This window comes from Botryllus schlosseri, chromosome 10 (genome assembly GCF_051294905.1).
Source record: "Botryllus schlosseri isolate E-star chromosome 10, Bs_hap1, whole genome shotgun sequence".
Classification (NCBI taxonomy): domain Eukaryota; kingdom Metazoa; phylum Chordata; class Ascidiacea; order Stolidobranchia; family Styelidae; genus Botryllus; species Botryllus schlosseri.
This window is the reverse complement of record NC_137245.1, coordinates 10,534,352-10,559,821: the sequence shown is the minus strand read 5'-3', so window position 1 is coordinate 10,559,821 and position 25,470 is coordinate 10,534,352. Positions and strand designations below refer to the sequence as shown.

The 25,470-nt window shown below is 40.3% G+C and overlaps 1 protein-coding gene across 1 annotated transcript in view; it reads left to right on the top strand.

Annotated features, from left to right (window-relative positions):
* Window positions 1-3,776: 3,776 nt before the first annotated feature.
* The window catches only part of LOC145449104 (MFS-type transporter SLC18B1-like), a 95,078-nt gene continuing 73,384 nt past the window's right edge, over window positions 3,777-25,470 (top strand). The window contains exon 1 of the mRNA XM_080327577.1: window positions 3,777-7,295. Coding sequence (XP_080183703.1) covers window positions 4,831-6,252 — 1,422 coding nt within the window. The 5' untranslated portion in view covers window positions 3,777-4,830 and the 3' untranslated portion in view covers window positions 6,253-7,295. The remainder of the gene's footprint in view (window positions 7,296-25,470) is intronic.

The following is a 25,470-nucleotide window of genomic DNA, read 5'->3' as shown; positions in this document are numbered from 1 at the left end:
CAAGGATTTTCAATCAACAATACTGGAATTTTTTGGTAATGCTAGAGTTGACGAGTGATAAGATGTGTGTTTTTGTTAAGAGTTTGATTCCAAGTCAATAAAGACAATAACTGTGTAATGCACATACTTGTGATTCTTGATTCTTGTAGAGTTATAGTTGGTATTGATTCTATAAGTGTGAAAACAGTGGCGCGGAATGTGCGAATAATTCGATGTGGCTGAAAGTCGGCGTCAGTAATATTCGGGTTACGTTCGATTCAGCAAAAACGCGTTAAGGGATTTGTCAAAGGATTAGAGTTGTACCGATTTAAAACATTCAGATACGAATCGACTTGATTTGTGTAGTGAGTTACATTTCAAGTTGACAAACTAACACATTGATTGAATATTTTCATGGATCTTATCACGCAACTAAAGTCAGCCACTATTCGCGAGGTGTGAAACATATAGCGATCGCGGTCAAGTGACAAATTGTTGGTTTTCGAATCACCGCCTGCGACGGTTCTGGGACAAACTAATTACCGAAATATTACCTTGTGAGCGGGCATGAGGGATTGCTAGCATTATCCGGTGAGTGGTCGTCGGATTTTAAAATTATATCACACCCTTTTGAATAAGCGTTCACTTCACAGAGGATTAGGGTTAGAGCGGAAATAAGTGACAATTTGTCGCTATTCAAGTTACCGACACTGGCGGTCTGTTATTCGTTACTTGTTAAATCTTACGAGTGAAATCAAGTTCCGTGCCAAACTATCAAAATATTACCTTGTGAGCGATTGGTATGTATGTAACATCAAGTCACGAATGATGGCTATGTCTGGGACATTATCTTGTGAGTGATCGTAGCATTTTACAAATATTTCACACCTTTTTTGAAGTGTTAGTTTGTGTGCACGGTTATTGTTGGTGTTGAAGTCGCCGTCTACGTCGGCTCTGTGACAAAATAATTACCAAAATATAATTCTGCGAGTGATGCTTACGAATATTTCACCGCGTGAGCGATCGATATGTCTGTAACACCAAGTCGCGAAAGATGGTTATGTCCGAGATATTATCTTGTCAGCGATCGCGGGGTTTTGCAAACTATTTCACACATTTTTGAAGTGTTAGTTTGTGAACGCGGTTATTGTTGATGTTCGAAACGCCGTCTACGCCGGCTCTGCGGTAAACTAATTACCAAAATATTACCTTGGAAGTGATTCCTTGTCAGCGATTGCGGGGTTTTGCAAACTATTTCACACCTTTTTTGCTGAAAGTACGACATACCGCCCGCAGTCTATACCGAAAGTACGAATCACGACCGCATCCATAAGACGCAATAGCCGCATGCGACCCCCGCCGTAAGAAATAAGAGCCGCATGCCAACACGAGTTTCCAATACGACATGCGAGAGATGCCTATACCCGAAAGTACGAATCACGACAGCGTCCATAAGAATCCATTACGAATCACGGGAAAGTACGAATCACGACCACGAGTTTTCATTACGATTCAGGAATAGTGTAATAATCGATAGTAGCGGCTGGACGAGAAATAATTCAGCACGCAGGTCATTCGAAATATAGGTCGCACTGCTTAATCCTCACAACAAGTCACGTTTCCGTCCGCGCGGTTATTGTTGGTGACTCGTACATATTCAACACCGCGCGAGAGATGCCTATACCCGAAAGTACGAATCACCAACACGAGTTTCCATGCGATGTGCGAGAGATGCCTGAAAGTACGAATCACGACCGCGCCCATAAGAACACATGGCGAGTCGCCACAGATCCCGTAAGAATACATGACAGACACATTTATCGTCGTTAGCATGTCGCCGCACGTATACCAAAAAACATTAGCATGCCACCACGAGTTTCGCGTTATCATGCGACCGCACCCATAAGACGAAAACGTTAGCATGTCACCCCCGCCATAAGACGAAAACGTTAGCATGCCACCCCCGCCATAAGACGAAAACGTTAGCATGCCACCCCGCCATAAGACGAAAACGTTAGCATGCCACCCCCGGTTTTCGCGTTAGCATGCGACCCCGCCATAAGAACCCATTACGATCTGCGACCGATCGACTATACTACTGACTCTATCAAAACCAGAATTAGAATACACCGCTCAAATCCTCTGATATCAGATCAAACTTTAGTAGATTTTAAAATATTCCACATAAAATTGTGGGACGTCTAAGGACCACTAGCTGCAATATTACAGCCCGACAGTTTTACGACGTCATGATGCATCCTCTCGCATGATGTCTTAAACTCATTAATTAAAAAATTAGGCCTCGCACAAAAACAATTTTATTCAAATATTTGAAAATGTGATTTTTTCCGTGTCAAGCGTGAATTTACGATAGTAAATCACATTTCCGCGATGTTTGTGAAATGCCTGTGTGGCGGGACCCATCATATTAGGCCTACTTGGTGTTGATACATTGAATATCACCATTATTGATGCTGCGGCCCGCGGCGTCATCGAAAACTTTGAAATAGGCCCGCGACCAAATTTGAGTTTGAGACCTCTGATCTAGACTGCAACCGAGATAAATATGTTAACGAAGTAGTGAGCTACTGAAATGGGTGCTTCCGCATTTATTTTCGACAGTCGAAAAGTAAAAGTTTGCCGAAAATCTCCGTAATTCAGTGCTACAACAGACAAGGAGTCATCATAGCTGAATTGGTAACGATGCTTATCAGTTGTGGTTCATGTTCAATTGTTCATACACTCACCATACCATCGCTAACGAGTCTCAGTATTTGATCAATTTATGAAATTTGGTCAAATTTTCCACGACAAATATTGACACCATACCACAATTCTGAGCTCAGAAGAAAAAACTTAGCATAGGTCAGTCATCAAAGTTCTCGGTGCAAATGTCCTTGAACTTAAACTTGTAGACCGGTGTAATAGGCCAGCAATCCATTATGCCTCTGTCCGATATGACTCGGTGACTGCTTGATTATAGTTTCTCGGGCAGTGATACCCAACCGCGGCTTCCAGATAGCCTTCTTGCGGCCCCCATTTACGTTTGAAAATCCCACAAAAATATAAAAAAATCAATTTATAACAAAAAAGTTAATTCATATTCGAAAATTACCCTTGCTCGGCTTGAAGGCTGGAGTTTATAATAAGCAAGGAGACTAATTCCTCTCTTGTCGAGTAACGATTCTCTACTCAGCAACGAATCGGTGTCAACGATTTCGATACTCAACTCACGACAAAAAGTATACTCACAATCAAATGCGCTCAGACCTACTCTAAAATTCAAGACAGCTCACCTTCAAACTTAAAGCGCAGGTGGTGTGACAATACAACGGTGTCTGACCATCAAACCAATGGATTATTTGATGCATAAAACAGGCTTATCAGCAACTTCATCGACGAGGTAAACCGCCGCATTGACGGAATGAATGCTTCCTTGCATATGATGAGAATGTTTTCAAATCCAATCGCATATGATGTGGCCACTGCCTCTAGTAATTTACAACTTGAGTTGTTAGACATGCAGTCAGATATCGAGCTCAAGCAATTATCAAAAAGTGAAGACTTTACTTGAATTTTGAAGTCAAATTTCAGAGGAAAAGTATCCCAACTTCATAACCAATGTCCAGAAAACCGATTCTCTATTTTGAGCAACGTATGTATGTAAAACACTTTTTATCAAATGGTCAGAATCAAAAATAAATATCGCAATCGATTGACTGATGACCACCTCCAGCAGCTACTCCGTACTACATTCTCTGCAATTACGCCTCGCTTTGAAACACTCAAGTTTTTTTTTTCTTGTTGGTGTTGCTATTCGTTGGTACGTGCTTTCATGGTTTACAATTTTTCTTATATCTAATGAGTGTATTCGTGCGGCTCCAAACGTACTCTGAAATTTGAAATGCGGCTCCGACACCAAAAAAGGTTGGGAACCACTGTTCTTGAGTATAATACGATTGCGTTCACTTACATTAAATTTTCATGTGAAGAGTGTTATCCGCGCTTGTTCTTGCAATATCATGTCAATACCAGAATATCACGGATGCGATGCAGTATCAATAGTCTGGCTTGACGATAAATAGTTGAAGGCTTATATCCACTCGTGTGATCGTTGTTTCCGTTGAAACATGATACTGCCAGAATCCTGTTTAGATTAACTGCGCGAATCGATTAGCGATTCACCGACAATACAAAGGTGTGTGAATTTCGAAAGCATGCAGATGACATAGAGTGATGAGATTAGATAATATCTTAGCAATATTCGCTCTGTTTCGTGTAGGATTATACAGGATACGACAACGCCACGCATGTGAATATTAGATATATTTTAAAACTTCGTACAAGGGATTGTTATTATCCAGTATTTTCATACCTAAATGTCTACAAACTTGCTGACTGCCGACTGGTAATCACGGGTTGGACCCAATCGTTGATGCACTCGAAGGGTATACTTGATTTGCTGAGCTGAGGTGGGGTGAATAGCGCACTGTCGTCATTACATGCGAGCCTTGCTTTGCATTCGTAATTGAAACTTGATAGGCTTTACAGTATGCATCGAAGTACTCTATGTTATTGAAGAAATGTAGCACAATGTAATGGTGATATGAGTCTGGATGGATTTCTCTTAATGCAACAAACTCCTTTCAATTAATGAAGAAACAATAATTGTTCTGCATTTGATGCATGAAGAAAACAGCGGGTTAGGTCGCAACCCTCCTGTTTAAGAGGTCGTTTTTTATTTTTTAATGAGACCTCGTATGACGTCCTTGTTCATAGTAAACGTGTTTAGTGGTGATATCCCTTAAGTCGCGTTCTATGTAATCAGGTATAAACGACAAACTAGTCACAATGGTTGCCAAAGACGACACGCCCTTGTTGGGGGTTGGACAGATCAACCAAGCGACACACTTGGATATTGAAAGAAGTAACAAACCCGAGCTCTACGAGACAATCAAACACTATGACGAATCCAACCACTCAAATCACGGAATGCCTGATAGTGAAAAAAATACTAAAAGTATCTGGAAAGACACAAATGCACGCCAAAAGGCTATTCTAATCTATATTGCAATCCTGAATTTTTTAAGTTACGGGTGCACGAGCTTCGCAAGTCCATTCTTAGCTCGAGTCGTGTTGGAGAAAGGTAGCACGGTTTTGTTTTCAACGATAATTCTTCAGATTTCCATGATCACGATGGCGGTATTCTCGTTGGTAATAGGGAAATACCAATCTAGAATTGGTTGCAAAAGGTTGGTTGTTTTCGGACAAATCGCTTTCGGGATGACACAAATATCGTTTGGAATAATTGGTTACATCGATGAGCCTTGGGCGGTTGTGACTGTCGGAATAACGTTACGGGCACTGAGTGGGGTATTTCAGGCATCTTACACCGTTGCGGGCTTGACCATAGTCTGTCGAGAATTTCCATATTTCATATCTATCGTGTTCGGAATATTTGAAGCCGCGTACGGAGCCGGAGCCTTCGTTGGCCCCTATCTTGGAGGGTTTCTTTACGATTGGTCTGGTAATACGCTGGTGCCGATGGCAGTTTGCGGGAGTTCAATACTCATTTCATCAACGCTTGGATTTATAACTTTGAAGGAGACGCCAAATACTGTGAAACAGATTAACGGCGAAAATGATCACATTTCGCGAATACTGCTTGTACCAAGAGCAATTCTCGTCATTGGCGCGGCTGTAACTGTGGCGGGGTCGTTTTACGTGAATGAAACCACAGTAACGGTTTATTTGAAAGCGAAAGGATTCTCGGCGACCGGTGTTGGTCAACTATTATTCGTGATTGGCGTAGCCTATACCGTGATAGCTGTGATTACGGGTTTCATAGCCAGCAAAAAGATATGTATTCGTAGATTTATGTTTTTATCCGGATTAGTTGGAAGTTGTGCATTCCCCCTAATATTTACGCCGGGGCAAACGAACATATGGATATATTTTGGAGCGTTTGGATTCGCCACGAGCGGAGCATTCGCTTTCATTCCAGCTTTTGATGAGCTGATGTGTGCTGTTAATAGAGATGAATCTCCAACAGCAGTCGACGAGTCAATGAGCGCCGCATTGTCGGGACTGTGGAATGCTGCCGTCTGCTTCAGCAACTTTATTCTCCCGTTGATTGGATCTGCTTTGGAGACAACACTACCCTATTACATTTCGTTCTCAGCATCGGTTCTTATCGGATATGGTTCCACACTGATGTTGGCTACGTTAATATTCTTGTACCGATATCACCTGCGCCTCGATATTTCTCGTTGACTCCAGATTCAATGTTACTGTGTAAATGCCATGAATTCTAGAAAACTACTAGGAATGATGCTAACTCCTGTCAGGTTAAAGTTCTGTGAAACACGAACCTTTTTAAAAGGTTCCATGGTAACGCAAACGTAAACATGTACCTATGAAGTCATCGCTTGAGGTCATATTGCTAATTCAAATCCTACATTTCAGTGATGTAAGTCCGTAACAGCACTTCGTCAGCCCCCCCCCCCCTAGAACGTTGGTCTTGCGCCTCCCTCTGGCTGTACGTTGTTTAGCGCTATTTATCATGTACTTTGGCTGTTCATTTGGTGAGTCGGCTTTTTAGGGCCTAAACGCGCCAAGCGCGAGCAATTTCTATGTTTCATTTCTGAATCGGTCACAATGATTAGGAATTGCATATGAATTCCTATCCAATTTTATCCTCTCTCTGCTCACGTAATCTGATTTACCGGTAGAGCTGAGTGAAGTGTACTTGAAAAGGTAGGACCTCTCAATATTAATAATTATACATCTCCGGGTGTATACTCGTTGGCAGGAGCGAAACAGTATTTGGCCAGCCCCTCTCAAAAAAAAACTCGAGTCTTGGGCTCCCATAGGCTGATAAACCGTCCCCCATCACGTTGTTCGCTTTTGCCACGAAATTATAGTTGTACTGAGCAGTCAGCCAGCGCGAAGCGCGAAAATGTTCGATAATTCAAGACAAATCGGTCAATGTGATCGGGAATCGCTTATATATATTGCTATCAATTTTTTGTCCTGAGGTGTCTTTGAAACTGTAGTGCCAGTAAATAATAATTATGCATCTTCGGGCGGGCAGGCCCGTTGGTATGACTTCGTTACATGATGTTATTTCGTGATCTCCTGTCTGCTTAGAATCGCCCAAGCGCAGTAAACTAAAAGATCACACGATTTCAAATTGGTATTTTTTCACTGGAATAGTATTTTGTCCTACGAATGGTATTTGTCTTGTGAGGTTCAGATTGCCAAGACAGGAACATTCAGCGCCAGTCATTTAGACGCATATGGACAGTTAAACCTATGTGTATTTTTAATACACAACGAAGTTTTCGGTCAAGGACAGTCCTTTTCGGCCTTGGTTTTCTCGCTGCCGATCGTTCTGGCACACTGCTTGGAGTGTCATGTTACATGGCCTAAAACTTTGGCCAACGCCGATACGCCCATTTCTACAAATCTTGCGTATATTTTGTTAGGGGAAGAGTAACCAATAATATATATATTTATATATTTAGCAACATGAAATCGCGCCCTGCGCGAAAAATTTTTGAAAAAGTTTCATAAGTTGTCAAAAAATACTCTATGATTTAGGCTAATTCTCGAAATAATTTTGGGCCCCCTTCGACCCCCAACTGGGGGGTTTGGGGTGCGGCAGTTACGGCCCTGAATACAATAATGTTCATTGTACATTCTACGCACGATAACCATCTCGACGACTCAGGCCACATTATGCCACAATGCTGAATCACATATGGATCTTAAACGTCACCAAATGTTCTAGCTGGAACAATCGAATGCTATAATAATCCCATAAAATCAGTATCTCCTGACGGTTTGCCAACCATTTCGAAGATAAATTGCAAGGTAATATTGGCTTACGCCTTAACGGTCTAGGCTAGACCGGACAATGTATTCGGCGTCTGACTATTGATACATTTATATTGAACGGAGTGTAAAATGGGTTTCTATACTTGCTTATTACCCTATAAACAAGTTGTGCAGTAGTCAACACCCCAATCGTACGGATTTGGTTTTTATGACACAATAAACATTTCAAAGCAAGATGGATCCCGTACGCCTGACTACCTGTACATGAAATGTATTTCGATCTTGAAGTTGTGTGATTGCGGTCCAAGACAACATGCAGAGCACGGGCGGGCAACTTCTTTAGTCGGCGTGCCGGATATAGGAAAATTAAGTACTTGACGGGCCGGATTGCTGAATCGATACATTATTCGCCCATTTATCCACATATACAGAGAATATATCGTATTTAATGAATTTATTTCAACGACAGCAATGTCACTTCAAAGCCATTTCTCGCCGATAGTGACGGAGACAATGTGGATTTGAGAATAACATTGTCATATAGGCGCCTCCACACCTGCTTCTATCTGATCAATCAACACAGGGTCGACCCTTAATAAGATTTCAAGGTTTTCGATAAGCCCGGTATCCCAAATTTACCAAGATATCTTTAGGGTTGAGTGGGTGGCGAAATAACTTCAACTGTGTGGCCTAGTTAATCTCGATATTGGATTCATGCAGCCTGCGTCCTCTACGAAATTTGAAAAGTGGCCTGTGACCAGTTTTGCTTTGGCGACCCCTGCCAGAAGCGGTGTCTTACAAACGCCTAGAAGTGTGCCGTACTACAAGTCGGCGGTTACGGAATCAAAAATAAGAAATACCAGCGTGGTTTAAATGACCATTGTAGTGGACAAACACCATGATTACCCCAAACGAGATTAGGGTTGAGTACATCGTAAATGCCGATAACGCAAGTCTTCTCGCTTCAACGAATTTACGCGTAAGCTCCATTCTCGCACGCTGCCCAAAGTGCTCATACATGTATATAATATAATACAATATACAGTCACTAAAATTTGACGTAGTAAGCAAGTATAGTGGGAATCTCGGCAGGCTGGGGTCGTGGGCCACATTATAATGTAAGATGGAAAACTGTCCGCGGGCCGGACAAATTCCCTTCGCGGGCCGGATCCGGCCCGCGGGCCGTATGTTGCCCGCCTCTGATGTAGAGGGTCGATAAATATTACCAAAGGGAAAGCGGAATATTTCGAGCAAACTTTTGAAAGAAAGCAAGCTAAAATTTTGAAATTGACAAGGTGCATGTTCTTTTAGTGTTGCTTTTTGTATGCTGCCCACTGCTTGCAGAGAGTGGTCCGTACTCGAAATGTGAAGAATTTTCACCAAAAACGTTATAATGACGTGCAGAATTGTAATAGGCCCACATGATAAAGGTTCACAGTGCAGAATCCACCCAAGTTCGTTTGTTAACGTGAACCTCTAAATGTCCGAGGTTCACACACACAGATCGCGAGCGTGAGCCTCACGTTCGCACCATCGCTGACAAATACCTGTTGTGGCCAATGAATCATCTGTTTGTTTGCATATGCCTAGCAAGCACAAAGACTGTAAAGGGTAAAGGGTCATCCAAGATCATGTCGATTAGGTTCCTATTTTGTATGTCCCGGGAGTATGTCTAAAATACGTAGATATAATGGTATCGGAAGGATATTTAATGAGGACGAATTTCGACTAGGTTGCTGTTTGTGGTATTCATGGTGTTTGTCAACTACTATGGTCATTTACACCAGGCCGATATTCGTTATTTTTTTATTCTGTATGTGCCAATTTGTAGCACGGCTCTCTTCAGGTATTTTGTAAGACACCACTTACGCGGATGAGATGGCGAGGAGGGCTTCCGATTCGGTGATGTTAATTCTCATGTGGTGGCTTCGTTGAGCCCAGCAGATCACGTCATTATGGCTTCGTTTAATTTCATGCGATTGTAACACGTGTACATTCGTGTAATTACTCTGCCGAACAGTTCTGTCTGATTATTAACATTTTCATTGGGTAAATATTCGCTTTTTCGTGGGTCTCGTATGCACACTGAGTATGGATCCTTGTGTCATTGCTAGAATAACTAGCTAGTGTCACTTTAAAAGTTAATAAATTAAAGGTTGTACTCTTAGTATCGTGATCATCCATGCGTCAACTCTAGACTATTCTCTAGATTTGAAATTTCCCGTCGCTCACACAGGACAATAGCGGTCAGCAGTGTTGCTGCTACTTCATGTTATTACACTAGGTTTTTCAGACCCCCGTATATGACAGTGAAAAATTTCGCGACGCCTTATCGTCATATCACAAATGCAATCATAGAGGGGTAGCAATCCCGACAGATATTTTGATGGCATGGAAGGTTATGACTGTTAATGAAAAACTTCTTCAATAAAAAATTCGGACTATACACAGAGCAAAAACCTGAGGGGGAGGTAAATCACGCAAAACGCGAATGTTTTTTTTTCAGTCAACCGCAGCTTCGCGCCCCCTTCCCTTCGCCCGGCTCTAAGCTCTGACACAGTCTGCGCGGACAGAAAATCTGTGCCTCGCGCAATGAAAACATCTAACTGTAGTTCGTAACAAAATTATCACTATTTCTTTCGCATAAGGCACTGATACTCATCTTACCAATCTGACGAGCATTTTCGATGTACAAATGTACATCACTAATTTGTAATCAGTAATTCGTAATCAAACGTAGCGACGCCATATCGGTAGAAACGTCGATTTCAACCCGGATGCTCTAAGAAACACAATCTCCTCTCGCTATCGGACAAGCAATTTCACGTCCCTATTCTCTAAATCAGTGGTTCTCAACCGGGGGTCCGCGGACCCCTAGGGGTCCGCGAAGCAATTTCAGGGGGTCCGCGAGGCCTCTAAATTTTTAAAATGGTTGATAACCTGATTTTTATTTTATTTTTCAATTTGAGAAAGCATGAGGCAGTTTCGCACCACAACTGCTAAAACCTCATGACTCATATCATCGTATTAATCGTCTGACATGGACTATGGTAGTGTTCAAACTCATTTTCATTGCCAATTTTCCAATAACCTGCTCATACAAACATATTGCTCTTTAGAGACGTTTTGTAGGGGTTTGTGGAAAAAATAAAAATATGGAGATAGTAGCGTCAATCAGGGTGACTTCGTAATGTCTACGAATCCTTCTCGATTTGAAGTTGTCAGTCTCATCAAGTTAGTGAACAGTCGTTTGAAATAACAAAATCAGAAGTATTTCCAGAATTTGTCTCAATGCAGGGAACAGCTTCTTGGAGGTACAGAGCTTTAATATAAAATTGAATAGTATATTCATATTGAAATGAACCCGAATATTTTCGGCTGACACTCGTCATTAATCGGACAATGATATACCTGCTCTTAAAGCTCGGCTATCACATGTGGCGCATTCTTATTGCGGATGCCCTATCGACAAGGCTGATTTTTTGATGTACAAGGAGTGTTTCGTTGCTATCAAAGCATTACGCTCCAACCCTGAAATTCATATCACGAGTTATATTGGTAGGCAGCCTTGTCTTGTTAATGTTCAATTGTTCATGGTCGAAAATGTTTGCTCGTAGATATATATTTAACCCGAACAGAACAAGTCGTTTCACGACAGTCTCTGGTTGGAAAACTTGGATCCATGCTCTGGAGCATAATATTTGTCTATACGTTTAGATTAGGATTTCACTTTGACGGTAGAATCTCTCTGCGGGTCGATCAAAATGCCGTCACGGGCCGATTCCGGCCCGTGGTCCGTATGTTGCCCGTCCCTGCGCTAGATGCTGGACGTGATATGTTCATTAAATATGTGTTTCTTCATTTTGGTGCCATAAATGTTGCGATCACACCAAAAGTATCGTCGGAAGCGTTATACGTAAATATTGCATTAGCTTCCATCTATCTTTGCGGAAATGGTTTTCGGCACTCCTCGTTCATATCAAAACGAAGACGCGGATTTTCAAGACACGACCACGTACTTCAAGAAGTACAGCAGCAAAATTAGCTTTGAAATAATAAAAGTCCACTAATTTCTACATAAATAGTATGATGTTATCTTCAAGAAAAATCACTATTTTGCTGTTTATCACAAGCCTACAGTTCATATTTGCACAAGACAGATGAAGGTTGCACCATAATAGAGCTAAAATTGAGCTAAAACTTTAGGGGGTCCGCGCGGGTCCGTGACGGTCAAAAGGGGTCCGCGAAGCCAAAAAGGTTGAGAACCACTGCTCTAAATCATATTGTATTTACGCCCATGAGCGTTTCACTCCCGTGTTCAAAATAATTCGTGAGTGATTGTTGTGTTAGTCTTTTAATTTGGAGTTAGAAATTACGTATGCCTGCGAATCGCAATATGTTGCTGCACATACTATGTCACTCGACAGGGATTTATATACGTTGTCCTTGAAATGCGACAACTGTGCATTGTAGGGCTTCGAATTTCATCACCTTCGCAGCAGTTAAAATCTGATTTCATGCGATTCGTTTAAACGGGAATCTTCTAAATTCCAATTAACCTGGTCACCACTGTTGAGATTGGTAATATATGCATCAATATCAAATTTCAACTAATCCAGGGTTACCATATTTGGGAATCGGAAAAGGAGGACACTTTTATCAAAACATAAAAAGTAATTTACCGAAATTGAAAACAGCTGATTTTGAAAAATATACTGGAATTCTTGTTGTGTTAACTAAAAGAAAGTCAACACTCCGAGTCGACCACCGGATACCCACTTTTTAACTTTATACCGATACCTCTTTGGTATTGACTATAAAATAGCGGTCATCACTCCGACTCGACTCCCGATATACCCGCTCGAACGTGCACATGACGCATTTCGCGTAATATGCCGATTTTAAGTTGAGAAGGCCCTGCTGTCAAAGCTTTAGAGGAGGACGAATTTCTAAAATGGAAGACATTTAGGCGTCATATCGGGACGTTTTTGATTTCCCGACAAAAATGCAACAAATTGTCCGAAAGGAGGATTTATGGTAACCTAAAGTAATTGAGCATTTGGCCCAAATCGAATTTCAATTGATAAGATCAAACGCTCATATAGTTTTTGCTTCAGTAGCTCTTGAATAATCCTATTTTAAACTGACTGTATGTCCTGATAGTAATGAGCTCATTGTCGGTATTAGGACGTCCTATCGGTATTTTAACGCGGTAGGCCTACACCAGGGTGGCAAACCTGCGGCTCTGGTTGGAAATGTGTTATGCTGTCGACACGAATTCAATTACTATGTGTTCGCGGCCGTCGGCATACAAATTTAATTTTCGAATCGACTTCCGATTTCAAGTATTCTTGAATTTTTTTTCGCGCCTTGCGCGATTCACAGTGACTTCATTTTTCAATTTTAATATGGTAGCACCCTTTGTAATATGAGCCGCACAGTACAGATACGAACGGTGGCGAAATGGCGTAGTGGTTTGTTCCACAGCTGCAACACGAATGGGTTGCGGGTCGGAGTCCGTGCGAGGTTTACTTCGATATTCCTACCCAAGTGCTGGAGGTCTATCTAGGCACCTCCTCGTCATCTACTGATCCACGTCAGCGTTGTCTCAAAAAGCCTAGAAGGGAGCCGTGTTACAAGCAGACATGAGGTGATTACTCCATGAATGTAATCGTTTGCGATTACGATTACAATGGAAAGTATTCACGATTACTCACAATTACAGTTATTTTACTTCGTATAACATCTATTTAAAGGCATATTGGAATACAATGTCATCACATCAATGAGAAGGCCTCATTCACGAGGGAACAATCTTCCTTTTAAACTTGACATCATTTGCTTGATACGTTCCTATATAACCATTGTTCAGCGTTATTGCTGACGATTTCTCGCACCGAACGATTTGTATTCTAGCCAGGGCCGCGATTTCCGCATCCCGAACTCCCCAATTGGGTGGGGGCGAGCTCGAAGGGTTTCGCCCGAAATTATTTCGTGTATCAACCTAATTATTGAATATTTCTGATAGATTTAATGACCTTTGAAATGTTCTTTGCGCTTCGCGATTTAATGTCGCCAGATATTTTTATTTTAATATGCCTCCCCCTCCCCAAAATCTTTTTTATATTGCAGAAGGCAGGTCACGAATTAGCTATATGCAGTAAAGTAATAGAAACAACGGGAGCACCCTGAGTTTTTATAGTTAATAATTGCGTGCCCTAAATTTTCGCATACATCATCTCATTCAGCTCCACCAATCAATCTGACCACGAGAGCAGAAATTACAAATGTTATTGTATAATTTCAGTCATGAATCAGAAGTGCGAGTGATCATTATATGGGGGCCTAAGACCAACGTTTGCAGGAAGGACCGAGGAAGTGCGGCCTTGGTCCTGATTCTATAGCTCTACCCCACGCTAACACGGTGTAGATGGCCGTGGCGGCAGATACAAATGTTGAGCAGACATGGGGTAATCGCGATTAGTAATCGTAATCGATTACGACGATTACAGCATTTTCAAGTAATCGTAATCGCAATCGATTACATTCGAAAACATCCCGAAGTAATCGTAATCGTAATCGACTACTTCCCATATTTAATCGATTTCTCTGTGAAGGAACGATTACTTTTTATTTGTACAAGGACTGTGACATAAACTGAACACTCGTGAACAAGGAAGAGGTATTATACCAATTATTGAGAGCACAAACGTCTGATTTTCAAAAGCCACTGCTCATTATTACGTCAGAGGTAGCCTATTAGCTTTGCTCGTCTTTGCGTAGGAAGTATCCACACATAGTAAATAGATATTCGATGTACATTTGTGTGATTGCAAGAAAACCTACCGTGCTGTAGATCGGTTTATCAATACATTTCAGACGCCACTACCTCGCATCATGATAATGTATCATAATCACCTCTCTGCCTAAGTTAAAATAGCAACTTTTGTATTGATGTTTGGTTATGCTTAGTTAAACTATGGAGTGTAATAGTTCTAATTCTATAGTTAAATGCAGTTTCACCGTTGCTGCTTGGCGAGAAGTAAGCCTATATGGTACGAACGTACAGCAGACAAAGGTTTAAAATTCTGTACTCGCCAAATAAAACATTACGATTTCGACAACGAAGCAATAAAATCAACTGCTGCTGATATATTCATCATAACTGGACCGTTGTTTTGCCGTTTCTCGTGATGGCAGCTTGCATCACATTATCTGCATTAAGTTGAAGCAGGGTTGTAATGACTCGATCATGACTCGACTCGAGTTAGACTCGAGTCACGATTTTTTTGTGACTCGACTTGACTCGAGTCATTTTATTGAAATGGGAAAATGACTCGACTCGAGTCAATATTTGGATTGACTCGACTTGTACTCGAGTCATTACGCATGACTCGACCCAAGTCATTGACTTGGCTTATTTTATACGACTGGAAGACGAAGAAATTTGCGAATCGTACTGGCTAGATCAACGCATTCTGCCGACATCGCTATTTGTCACCACTGCTTTCGTTGCACTCGTCTGATATCAGTTAGGCCGCCGGTAAAACAACAGACAATGATACATAGTAGCGATGCATTGTACAAAATCATCCAGTGATGAAGAGGTAATAAATCCTCCGCAATCAAAGTACTCAAGACTTTTCAATTATATAAGCAAACAATCGAAGCAAAGTTCAATTAGAGCCAATGCAATGACTCAGATGGTCAGGTACTTGAAAGAGACCGATAAGCTCATGTGTAGATTTGAAGGCGATGATTATTTGCATTTTTGGGCAACTAGAAAGAATGAGTATCCAATGCTCTTCAGTGAGGTTCAATATGCTTGTCAATTCCTGCATCTAGTGCACCAGTGGAAAGTGTATTCAGTAGATGTTGATTTATTCTAAGGCCATGTCGCTTTTATATATCTGAGGTTCTCCTTTCCACTTTGGTATTTTTGAAGTGTAACTCATCATTGATTTGATCTTCCGTCTGTGAAAACACACAATACCCTCCGTCCAATTGACGTTTTGTTAGGTATGTGCAATTGAGCATTGTGCTCGTGAGTAATAATGAATGGCTAATGTTGTGTGATGTTTGTACAATAAGGCTGTTCAAAAATAACTTCTTTTTTATTTTACTTGATGGCTACTTGATAAAATTGTTATGTTGCATTAAAAGAACACTGAATCTGGTTAAATTTTAAAAAGTAGAATCAATGATATGAGAAGAGAAAATTGTGGATTTGAAAATTAATGGAGTATTTTTAGTGAGAAATTCTTTCATATAATATAATTACATACTAGTGGTAATCCGATTATTTTTTCATATCCAAAATATCCTACTCTAATAACTTCGTTTCTTCTAATTGGAATCGAGCCAAATTTGCTATGAATCATATTTTACCACAATATCACAATATCATGAGGTAGCTACTAAAAATCGAAAATCTATATTCGTAATTAATCCAAAATTTTCTCTCAGAGTATTTTTTTCTACCAGTTGGAATTGAGCCAAATTTGAGTTTTTTTTTAGGCAATCCAACAATTTTAAGAAGTAGCCGGAAAATTGGAAAAAATGTTTTATAACAGCCCCAATTATTTCTCCAGTGCTGTAACTGCCATGAAGTCTGTCATGCAATCGGGAAAACCTTTAGTAATATCAAAAGGTATCACTTTTTTGTGACTGCGCATAGCTGAATGCACGCTTTTACAGCATGCTGGCCAGGTGAAAATACCTCTACATAAACGTGCATCTGTTGATTCTCTATCACCTTATTTGTAGAGAGAGAGAGAGAGATATGGTATCCTTTTTCGCCTGTACCATTGAGATGCTTTGACGACGGAGTTGCGATACGGCCCATGAGGCCATCTAGTCTGCGCCCCCGTTTTTTCTCCTCCATGCTATCCGTGATTGCTGAGCGCCTAGCAGGATACCAATTTTCGAGTCTTTGGTATGACCCGGCCGGGGATCCAACCCACGACCTACCGCTCGAGAAGCCGGACGCATAACCTACCGCATTACACTATCTCGCTCGGCAGACGTGGTTTCGTAGGTTCTCTGTCAGATAGTATGTAGACTTGAATTCGTTGGTTCTCAATTAGCTATTTGTGAACTGTCGTCGATGTGCTCGTAATAAAAACTGAATGGTTGTATTTGTGATGTATCAGACTGATAAGATATTTATTTGATTTTAAGTTCTAAGATTAGTAAAGTTATCATATTGGCGGCCTGTCTCGTCTAACTGTAGCATTGGTAAATGAGGCCAGGAACTGTCCGTAATCTACCTAAATAAACATGTGCCAAGACTCTGGTAGGGACAAAATAAGCATGTTTCGCAAGCAAGGAATTCGATATTACTCAAAAGCAGGATTGAAAACATGGGATGAACATAACTTCAATACTGTGACTTGGACTCGGACTCGAGTCATAACACTATGACTCGGACTTGAACCTTTAAACAGTGACTTGGACTCGGACTCGACTCGGTGATGAATTAAAAATGACTCGACTTGACTCGAGTCAAAACCACAAAAGTATGATTGACTCGTGACTCGGAACCATGTGACTTGGTTACAACCCTGACTTGAAGGCAGAATTTTATGTTCACTTTCTGTTATTCTCATAATATTCTACCCAAAACGGGTCGCTCTTTCACGATTCTTTACTGAACATTTGGACCTGCCGCCATAGTCATCGGCTTATATACCATGTTAGCGTGGGTTGTAGCTAGAATCAGGATTAAAACAACAAGAGCGTCCCCCAACCAAACTTTGGTCTTGGGCCCTCATAGGGTCGTCAATTTTGAAGTTGAAGATGTAAATTCGTCAATAATATTGGTAATTGCAATATATTGCATTTCCAATCCTATCTCAGCGCCTGATGGTCAGATTTACCAGAAGAGCGCGGGGGAGGGGGCGGCGTAATTCATAATTATAACATTTGGTGTCTTGCAATAATTAAGTTATTGTATGTTGTTAATTCGTGACCTCCTGTCTGTTGTATAGCCAAAAGATATTGATGTATGTATGTATGTATATGGGAGTTATGGTGCTTAGCAACTATGGCCTTTTGCACCAAACCTAAATATTGTTAGTCTGTATTCTCTATTAAACTACTAGATATTGATTGTAGTGGCCCAAACAGCAGACTAAAAGAAAAACTTGCGTGAGACGCACACACAAATTGTCATGTCTAATGCTCTGTGGGTGCCCGGGTGGCATTTGCATCGTGGGCTCAGATTGGAAAGAATGGACTATTAGTCACGCCCACCCAGCGCGACTATGGACACATACCCTAAGTTTTGGCAAATGTCTTTCTTTAATAGCACACTTCGTGGAGTCTCATGTTGGCCGAAAATGCATATGTCTTTTGATGTGTCGAGGAGCGCCTATTACTATGAATTATGCATGCTTTATTTCTTCAAGGGGCGACGTATGCATTTCGAAATCAAGCTATCTAGAGACAATTAAATCGCAAAGCTCGAAGAGATATTCCAAGTTAATAAAATCTCTCGAAAATGCTCTATAATTTATGTTGGTTTACAAAATACTTTTGAGTCCCCTCCAACCACGCTCCCAACCCTATTGGGGAATTGGGGGTGCGGCAGTTATGGACCTGGCTAGAATGCAAATCAGTGGGTGCGATAAACCGTCCTCCATAAAATGTGCAATGGGTACATTATGACGTAACAAGGAAACGTCCCATATTTTTTCAAGACAGTTGGTATATCACTGGGCCTTTTCAGCGCAATCCATGTAGTGTCTTCCAACATAACTACTACGATGCAAAATAAATGTAATCGTGAGTAATCGTGATTACTTTTCCAATGTAATCGTAATCGTAATCGACTACTTCCCGATTGTGCTGTGATCGTAATCGTAATAGTAACAGGGTTGTAATGACTCGAGTCACGATTTTTTTTGACTCGACTTGACTCGAGTCATTTTCTTGAAATGGGAAAATGACTCGACTCGACTCGAGTCAATATTTGGATTGACTCGACTTGTACTCGAGTCATTACGCATGACTCGACCTAAGTCATTGACTCGGCTTATTTTATATGACTTGAAGATGAAGAAATTTGCGAATTGTAAAGGTTAGATCTGACGCATCTGACGAATTCTGCCGATATCGCTATTTGTCACCACTGCTTTTTTTGCACTCGTCTGATATCAGATATGTCGAAGTAAAAACAGCAGACATTGGTACATAGTAGCAATGCATATTGCATTGTACAAAATCCTCCAGTGATGCAGAGGTAATCGATCCTCCGCAATCGGAGTACTCAAGACTTTTCAATTATACAGGCAAACAATCGAAGCAAAGTTCAATTAGAGCCAATGAAATGACTCAGATGGTCAAGTACTTGGAAGAGACTGATAAGTTCATGTGTAGATTTGAAGGCGATGATTCTTTGCATCTTTTGATGACTAGAAAGAATGAGTATCCAATGCTCTGCAGTGTGGTTCAAAAATGCTTGTCAATTCCTGCATCTAGTGCACCAGTGGAACGTGAATTCAGTAGATGTGGATCTATTCTAAGGCCATGCCGCTATAACATATCTGCGGATCTCCTCTCCACGTTGATATTTTTGAAGTGTAACTCATTGATTTGATCTGCTGTCTGTGAAAACACACAATACCCTCCGTCCATTTGACGTTTGTTAGGTAAGTGCATTGTGCACGTGAGTAATAATGAATGGCTAATGTTGTGTGATGTCTGTACAATAGGGCTGTTCAAAAATAACTTATTTTTTATTCTACTGGGTGGCTACTTGATAAAATTGTTATGTTGCATAAAAAAGAACTTTGAATCTGGCTTAATTTTAAAAAGTAGAATCAATGATATGAGAGGAAAAAATTTTGGATTTGAAAATAAATTGAGTATTTTTTAGAGAAAATTTTTTCATATAATATAATTAAATACTAGTAGTAAGCGGACTATTTTTTCATATCCAAAATATTCCACTCTAATAACTTCGCTTCTTGGAATTGAGCCAAATTTGCTATGGATCATATTTTTACACAATCTAACGCGATTAATTAGAATAGAGACTTTCGAATTTTACCGGCTATACCTCGAGGTAGCCGGTAAAATTCGAAAGTCTCTATTGTAATTAATCCAAATTTTCTTTCACAGCATTCGCTTTCTACTGGTTGGATTTGAGCCAAATTTAAGTTCTTTTAGGCAATCTCCTAAGGTTCTCCTTGGTTCTCGTTCTCGTTGGTTCTCTATACGCTATTTGTGAGCTGTCATCGATGTGCTCGTAATAAAAACTGAATGCTTGTATTTGTGATGTATCAGATTGACAAGACAGATATTTGATTTAAAGTTCCAAGATTAGTAAAGTTATCATATTAGCGGCCTGTCTCGACTATCTGTAGCATCGGTAAATGAGGCCAGGAACATGTCCGTTATCTGCCTAAATAAACATGTGCCAAGACTCTGATAGGGACAAAATAAGAATGTTTGGCAAGCAGGGAATTCGATATCACCCAAGCAGGATTGAAAACATAAGTTGAATATGACTTCAATACTGTGACTTGGACTCGGACTCGAGTCATAACACTATGACTCGGACTTGACCCTTTAAACGGTGGCTTGGACTCGGACTCGACTCGATGATGAATTGAAAATGACTCGACTTGACTCGAGTCAAAACCACAAAGGTAAGATTGACTCGTGACTCGGAGGAACCATGTGACTTGGTTACAACCCTGAATCGTAATCGCGTGATTCTGAGGTAATCGTAATCGCAATCGATTCCATGCATGAAGTAATCACCCCATGTCTGATGTTGAGTAAATAATTGCGAAATAATGATTGTTTCCCGTTTCAAGTAAGGCAACATGAGAATAAGGTTTCTAGCAGTTGATCAAAGAATATATCCGCATGCAGATATTACGATTTATATCCGCGTCATGGCTTAGTAATGCTTCGCGGTGGACGGGTACAAAATTTCCAATCTATACTTCATCTTCAAGTCACCACAGAGTCAAGTCTTATTCCTAGTCAGGGTGTAGAACTGGCATTACATTTTAGTGGTCGCATGAAAAGTACAGTGTTCAATGTGCATATTTCAATTTTCCTGTCATTTATACATAGTTGTGGTTTCAATGATGTGTGATACTTGAACACTTGACTAGAAGCCTAATACTCGATGCAAAATCGAATCCCTCGGGTATTCGATTTCGAGCAGGCCTATATTGAGTCTAATTGAAATCATCCGTAACAGCAGCATATGTATCATGAGTATAGGCCTATAATTGATGATGTCTAGATGCGAGAAACCATATGTCCGATTTTTGTACGCACAACGCACATGATTGTCCAATAATGCACAAAGAATATAATTCGAATTATATCCCCGGTCACGAAAGAAACCCGAATGATGATTTAATAACGACCGCGTTTACCGTTAAATCTCTTATATTCCTCACGAGGCATACGCTGGTCCAACGCGGCCTCACGAATAAAACAACCACACCAAAGGCAAATACCAAATTATATCGCCGTTTGAGATACTGTTTTTGCGGTTTATGACTGCGCTAAATCGGCCAATCATCGTATTTTTTGAAATTCGGTTTAGGAATAAACGTGTTGCTAGAGTATAGCACCTATGTTCCGCATGTAAACCGTATAGTCTTGATAATATAGCATTACCGTGAAACACAGAAGTATAGATTTCGAGATAACATATTGGAATCATTGTACCGGTCCGGCCCGCAAGCGATAAAAAAGTTTGAATCCGTCCCGCGACTTGAGTTGCGTTTGACACCCCTGGTGTCTGAAATCGTCATAAGAAATGCTTGAAATAGCCATCACAGTAACTGCTAAATGTAATTTCGAAGATTGTAGGGATTTGTAGTGTCATTTGTCATTTTACATAAGTCGCGAACATGCTTTGTTTGCCTGTTCATGACTGCATTCGTTTACAGGGTGAATTCGATGACATCCTTGAAGAAGCTTGAACTTGTTGGTAACACCCTATAATTTTACAGGGGAGGATGTTTATGTTTGTGCATTTTGGATCGTCTTGTATTTATACTGCGATATAACACCTTGATTTGTTATTAGAATCTCGTCGCGAATGAGTGATTGTTCTAAGAACTCGAACGCAACAAAGATAAATACGTTAACAAAGTAGAGGGCTAATAAAATAAATGCTTGCACATCGGGGCTGTTCAAAAATAACTTTTTTCCCCGGATTCCAGCCATTCACTGATTAAATTGTCTGGTTACCTTAGAAACGCTTCGCATCAAATATGGTGCAATTCTATCAAGTATAAGCTTCCGCAGATCGAATTAAAATTTTAAATTATTAGGTAAAGATTTTGAATTTTTCCGTCAACCCCATGAAATTGTTGGGTTGTTTTCAAAGACGATGCAGAACAAAATTTACTCAATTCCAACTAGTAGAAGCGGGGTTATTCGAGTTTTTGGTTGATAATTTACGGATTATCCTTGATTGGTGTATAATCCGAGAAATATCCACGGAAAACTCAAATAACTCCGCTTCTACTAGTTGGATTTGAGTCAAATTTGTTTTTCATTGTCTTTGAAGACAACCCAACAATTTTATGGGGTTGACAGAATAAATTGAATTCTATTCATTTTACCTGATAAATAAAAATTTCAATTGGATCTTTTGAGACTTGTACTTGATAGAATTGAACCAAATTTGATGTGCAGCGTTTTTTAATCAGTGAATGGCTGGATTCCGAAAAAAAAGTTATTTTTGAACACCCCAATTGCACAGGTATTTTCGAAAGTTAAAAAGTAGAAGTTTACCGAAAGTCTATGTCATTCTGTGGTACAATTATTAATATTAGATTCTTTATTCATAGTAAAACTGGTAAATACACACATAATCCGGGGAGCAACCTGCCTCCTAAGAAAAATGGCGAGATCGGAGTAATTTTTTTATTTATTTTAGTAATACAGTCAAAATGTAATTCCTATGCAATACATGGAGAAGCCAGATTACAGAATTGCAGTAGATGAAGAATTTGCAAGGGTTACGGTGCAGAGGTAGAGATGATTAAAAATGAAGAATCGGAATGACAGAAATTATGCTGCGATTCACAAGTGTAATTTTAGTCCAGTGGTGCATTCAAGGCCTTCCGAAAAACATGCACAGTGCCAATAACGTGATCTTTTGGATCATGTCGAATCGAACGTTACCCAGAATCTGTGGGATATGTCTAATGAGGTTTTTGCTTACGACCCCTGTAGCGCGAATGACTATCGGTACAATGTTTATTTGGCATCAAAGATGAGCATGGATTAGGATTTGAAAAATCCGGATTTGTGAAATTTTGTCGGATTTGGATTGGATTTGTATTAGAGATTATCTTTTGACTGGATTAAGATTTGGATTGGATATACCGATTTTCTGGGAGATTGATATGTCGTGTGGCGAATGGTGACAAACTTTATTCAAATCAGATATTAATGTACTTATGGTACACTATACACTGTGGTACACGCGTAGGCCTACCATTGTACACGGCCTATCGTCTGCTCAGTGTGAATCATAAACATTCAAATGAAACAAATAGGTTGACATGGTGTTATGCTAAACCTACCACAATATCCCAACTGAAGCAAGACTGCGTTGGCATTGCATGGTTTTTGTAGCAAGAAGTGCATAATGAAAAATTGTAATGTAGACACCATTGCCAGAAGGAAGCAACACGGTTTGTCACCAGCAGTGTGCGCACGACTTCGGTGTCACCCCGAACAACTGCTGCTGTTGAAGGTTCTTTCTCCATTCTTGGCGAGCTACTTAGTATGGACAGGCACATTCTACTCGGGAATGTAAGAAAGTATCTTTCGTTGTACTACAATTTTATTTAATTATTTCTATCATAATGCATAATGTAGACCAGGGGCAACCAACCCGGCGTCCGCGGGCACCAGGTAGCCCGCGAGGACTATAGATGAGTAGCCCGCGAGCCCATTCTAAAAATAGGTGAAATAGCAGCATTTACCAATATTTGTCAGATTATTACCAGTGAGATTTTAAATATATAGATTGATTGATTCAACTATTCTTGTTTAAAACTATTTAACGTGTAACCTACATATATATAAACACTTGAAAATATCTTCAATTACAATTAGTAATATATAGATGTATGTGATAGAATCATCAGAAATTAAAGATACGACGCATTGCCTATACAGGTGCCATGACGGAATGCCGTCCACGGTCTTCTTGAAATGGTGGGGGGTTCCGTTACGATAGCTCGACGACCAGGACAATGCCAAAGTAGTAAACAATATTACTATTCAGACTCAGACAGCCGTGAAGTACTAGCAGATTTTCAGTATCTGTATACCCAATACGTATTGCATTTTTGGCACAGCTTGTTTCTGTTACACTCAATGCAGTTTAATGTACTATGTTTCTAACTTTCTGTAATCGTTGCTGCTGTCCGGTATAATGACATCTTGTCATTTCTGGATGCTGAACAGCAGGAGTTTGAAATTGTAACACTGCAAAATGACCCCCACCTCACTTTGCGGCAAAAGTTTGGTGCATTATTGATACGGAAAAGTACAGTGGTGTATGCGCATCAACTATGAAGGTTGCAAGCGTGTATGGTTCAACTTATCGTTGTGAATCAACCTTTTCGGACATGAACTTCATCAAAAACAAACACAAAACACGCTTAATAATTGCACTTCTGGAACACTCACTCAGAATTGCAGTGTCAAGTTAAATATCAGAGTACAGCGCACTAGTTAATATCATACAATACCAGGCTTCCCACTGACTGCTATAGAAACAGATAACATGATGTCCAGTCCTACCCAGCAGTGTTGGGATGACTCGAGTCATGACTTGACTCGAGTCAGACTCGAGTCACCTTTTTCGCGTGACTTGACTTGACTCGAGTCACTTTGTTAAAATGACTTGACTTGACTTGACTCGGCGTATCAGAAATGTGGATTGACTCGTGACTCGGAGCAAAATTCACGAGTCAATTTCAAGTCATCAAGTAATCGGTATCGATAAAAATCACAGTATCTTGCATATGCTCGGATTTTTCGTGAAACGCTTGTGTAACCATTGAAAGCGACCAATCATTCAATGACCGTTCGTTTCACTCAGCCTCGACTGTTCTCTCACAAATAAATTGACCGCAAACGAAGTGATAGAAGCTTACAGTATACGTTGTCGTAACTCAAGCAGTAAAGTAATAGAATAGCAAAATGTCTGTTTCTGTTATCTGTTCTTACCATAACCAAACCTCTTGTTTTATTGAAATTCAATTCGAATATAGTTTATGTAGTCCTCCGCAACCATTGCCGCAGGCTCCAATAGTATCATATCTATTTGTAACTGGGTAGGCTACAATGTATTACATCATTATCATTCCGATTCTCTATTCTCTATTTTGGCTGGTAACTCTAAACTGAGACTATGCAATTACGTAGTTTACCAGTTCTACGCATATGTGACCGATACAGCGCCTTCTTGCGTTTATATTTAACTCTATATTCGTTCATTGGTTCGGAATCAATGACCACTCGAACTGTATTTCAGACAGCTAGCAAATTGCAATGACGTATTCATGCCTCATATACACTTCGAAAGGGCAACTTGACTTGAAATGTGACTTGACTCGTGACTTGACTTGACTTGACTTGACTTGACTT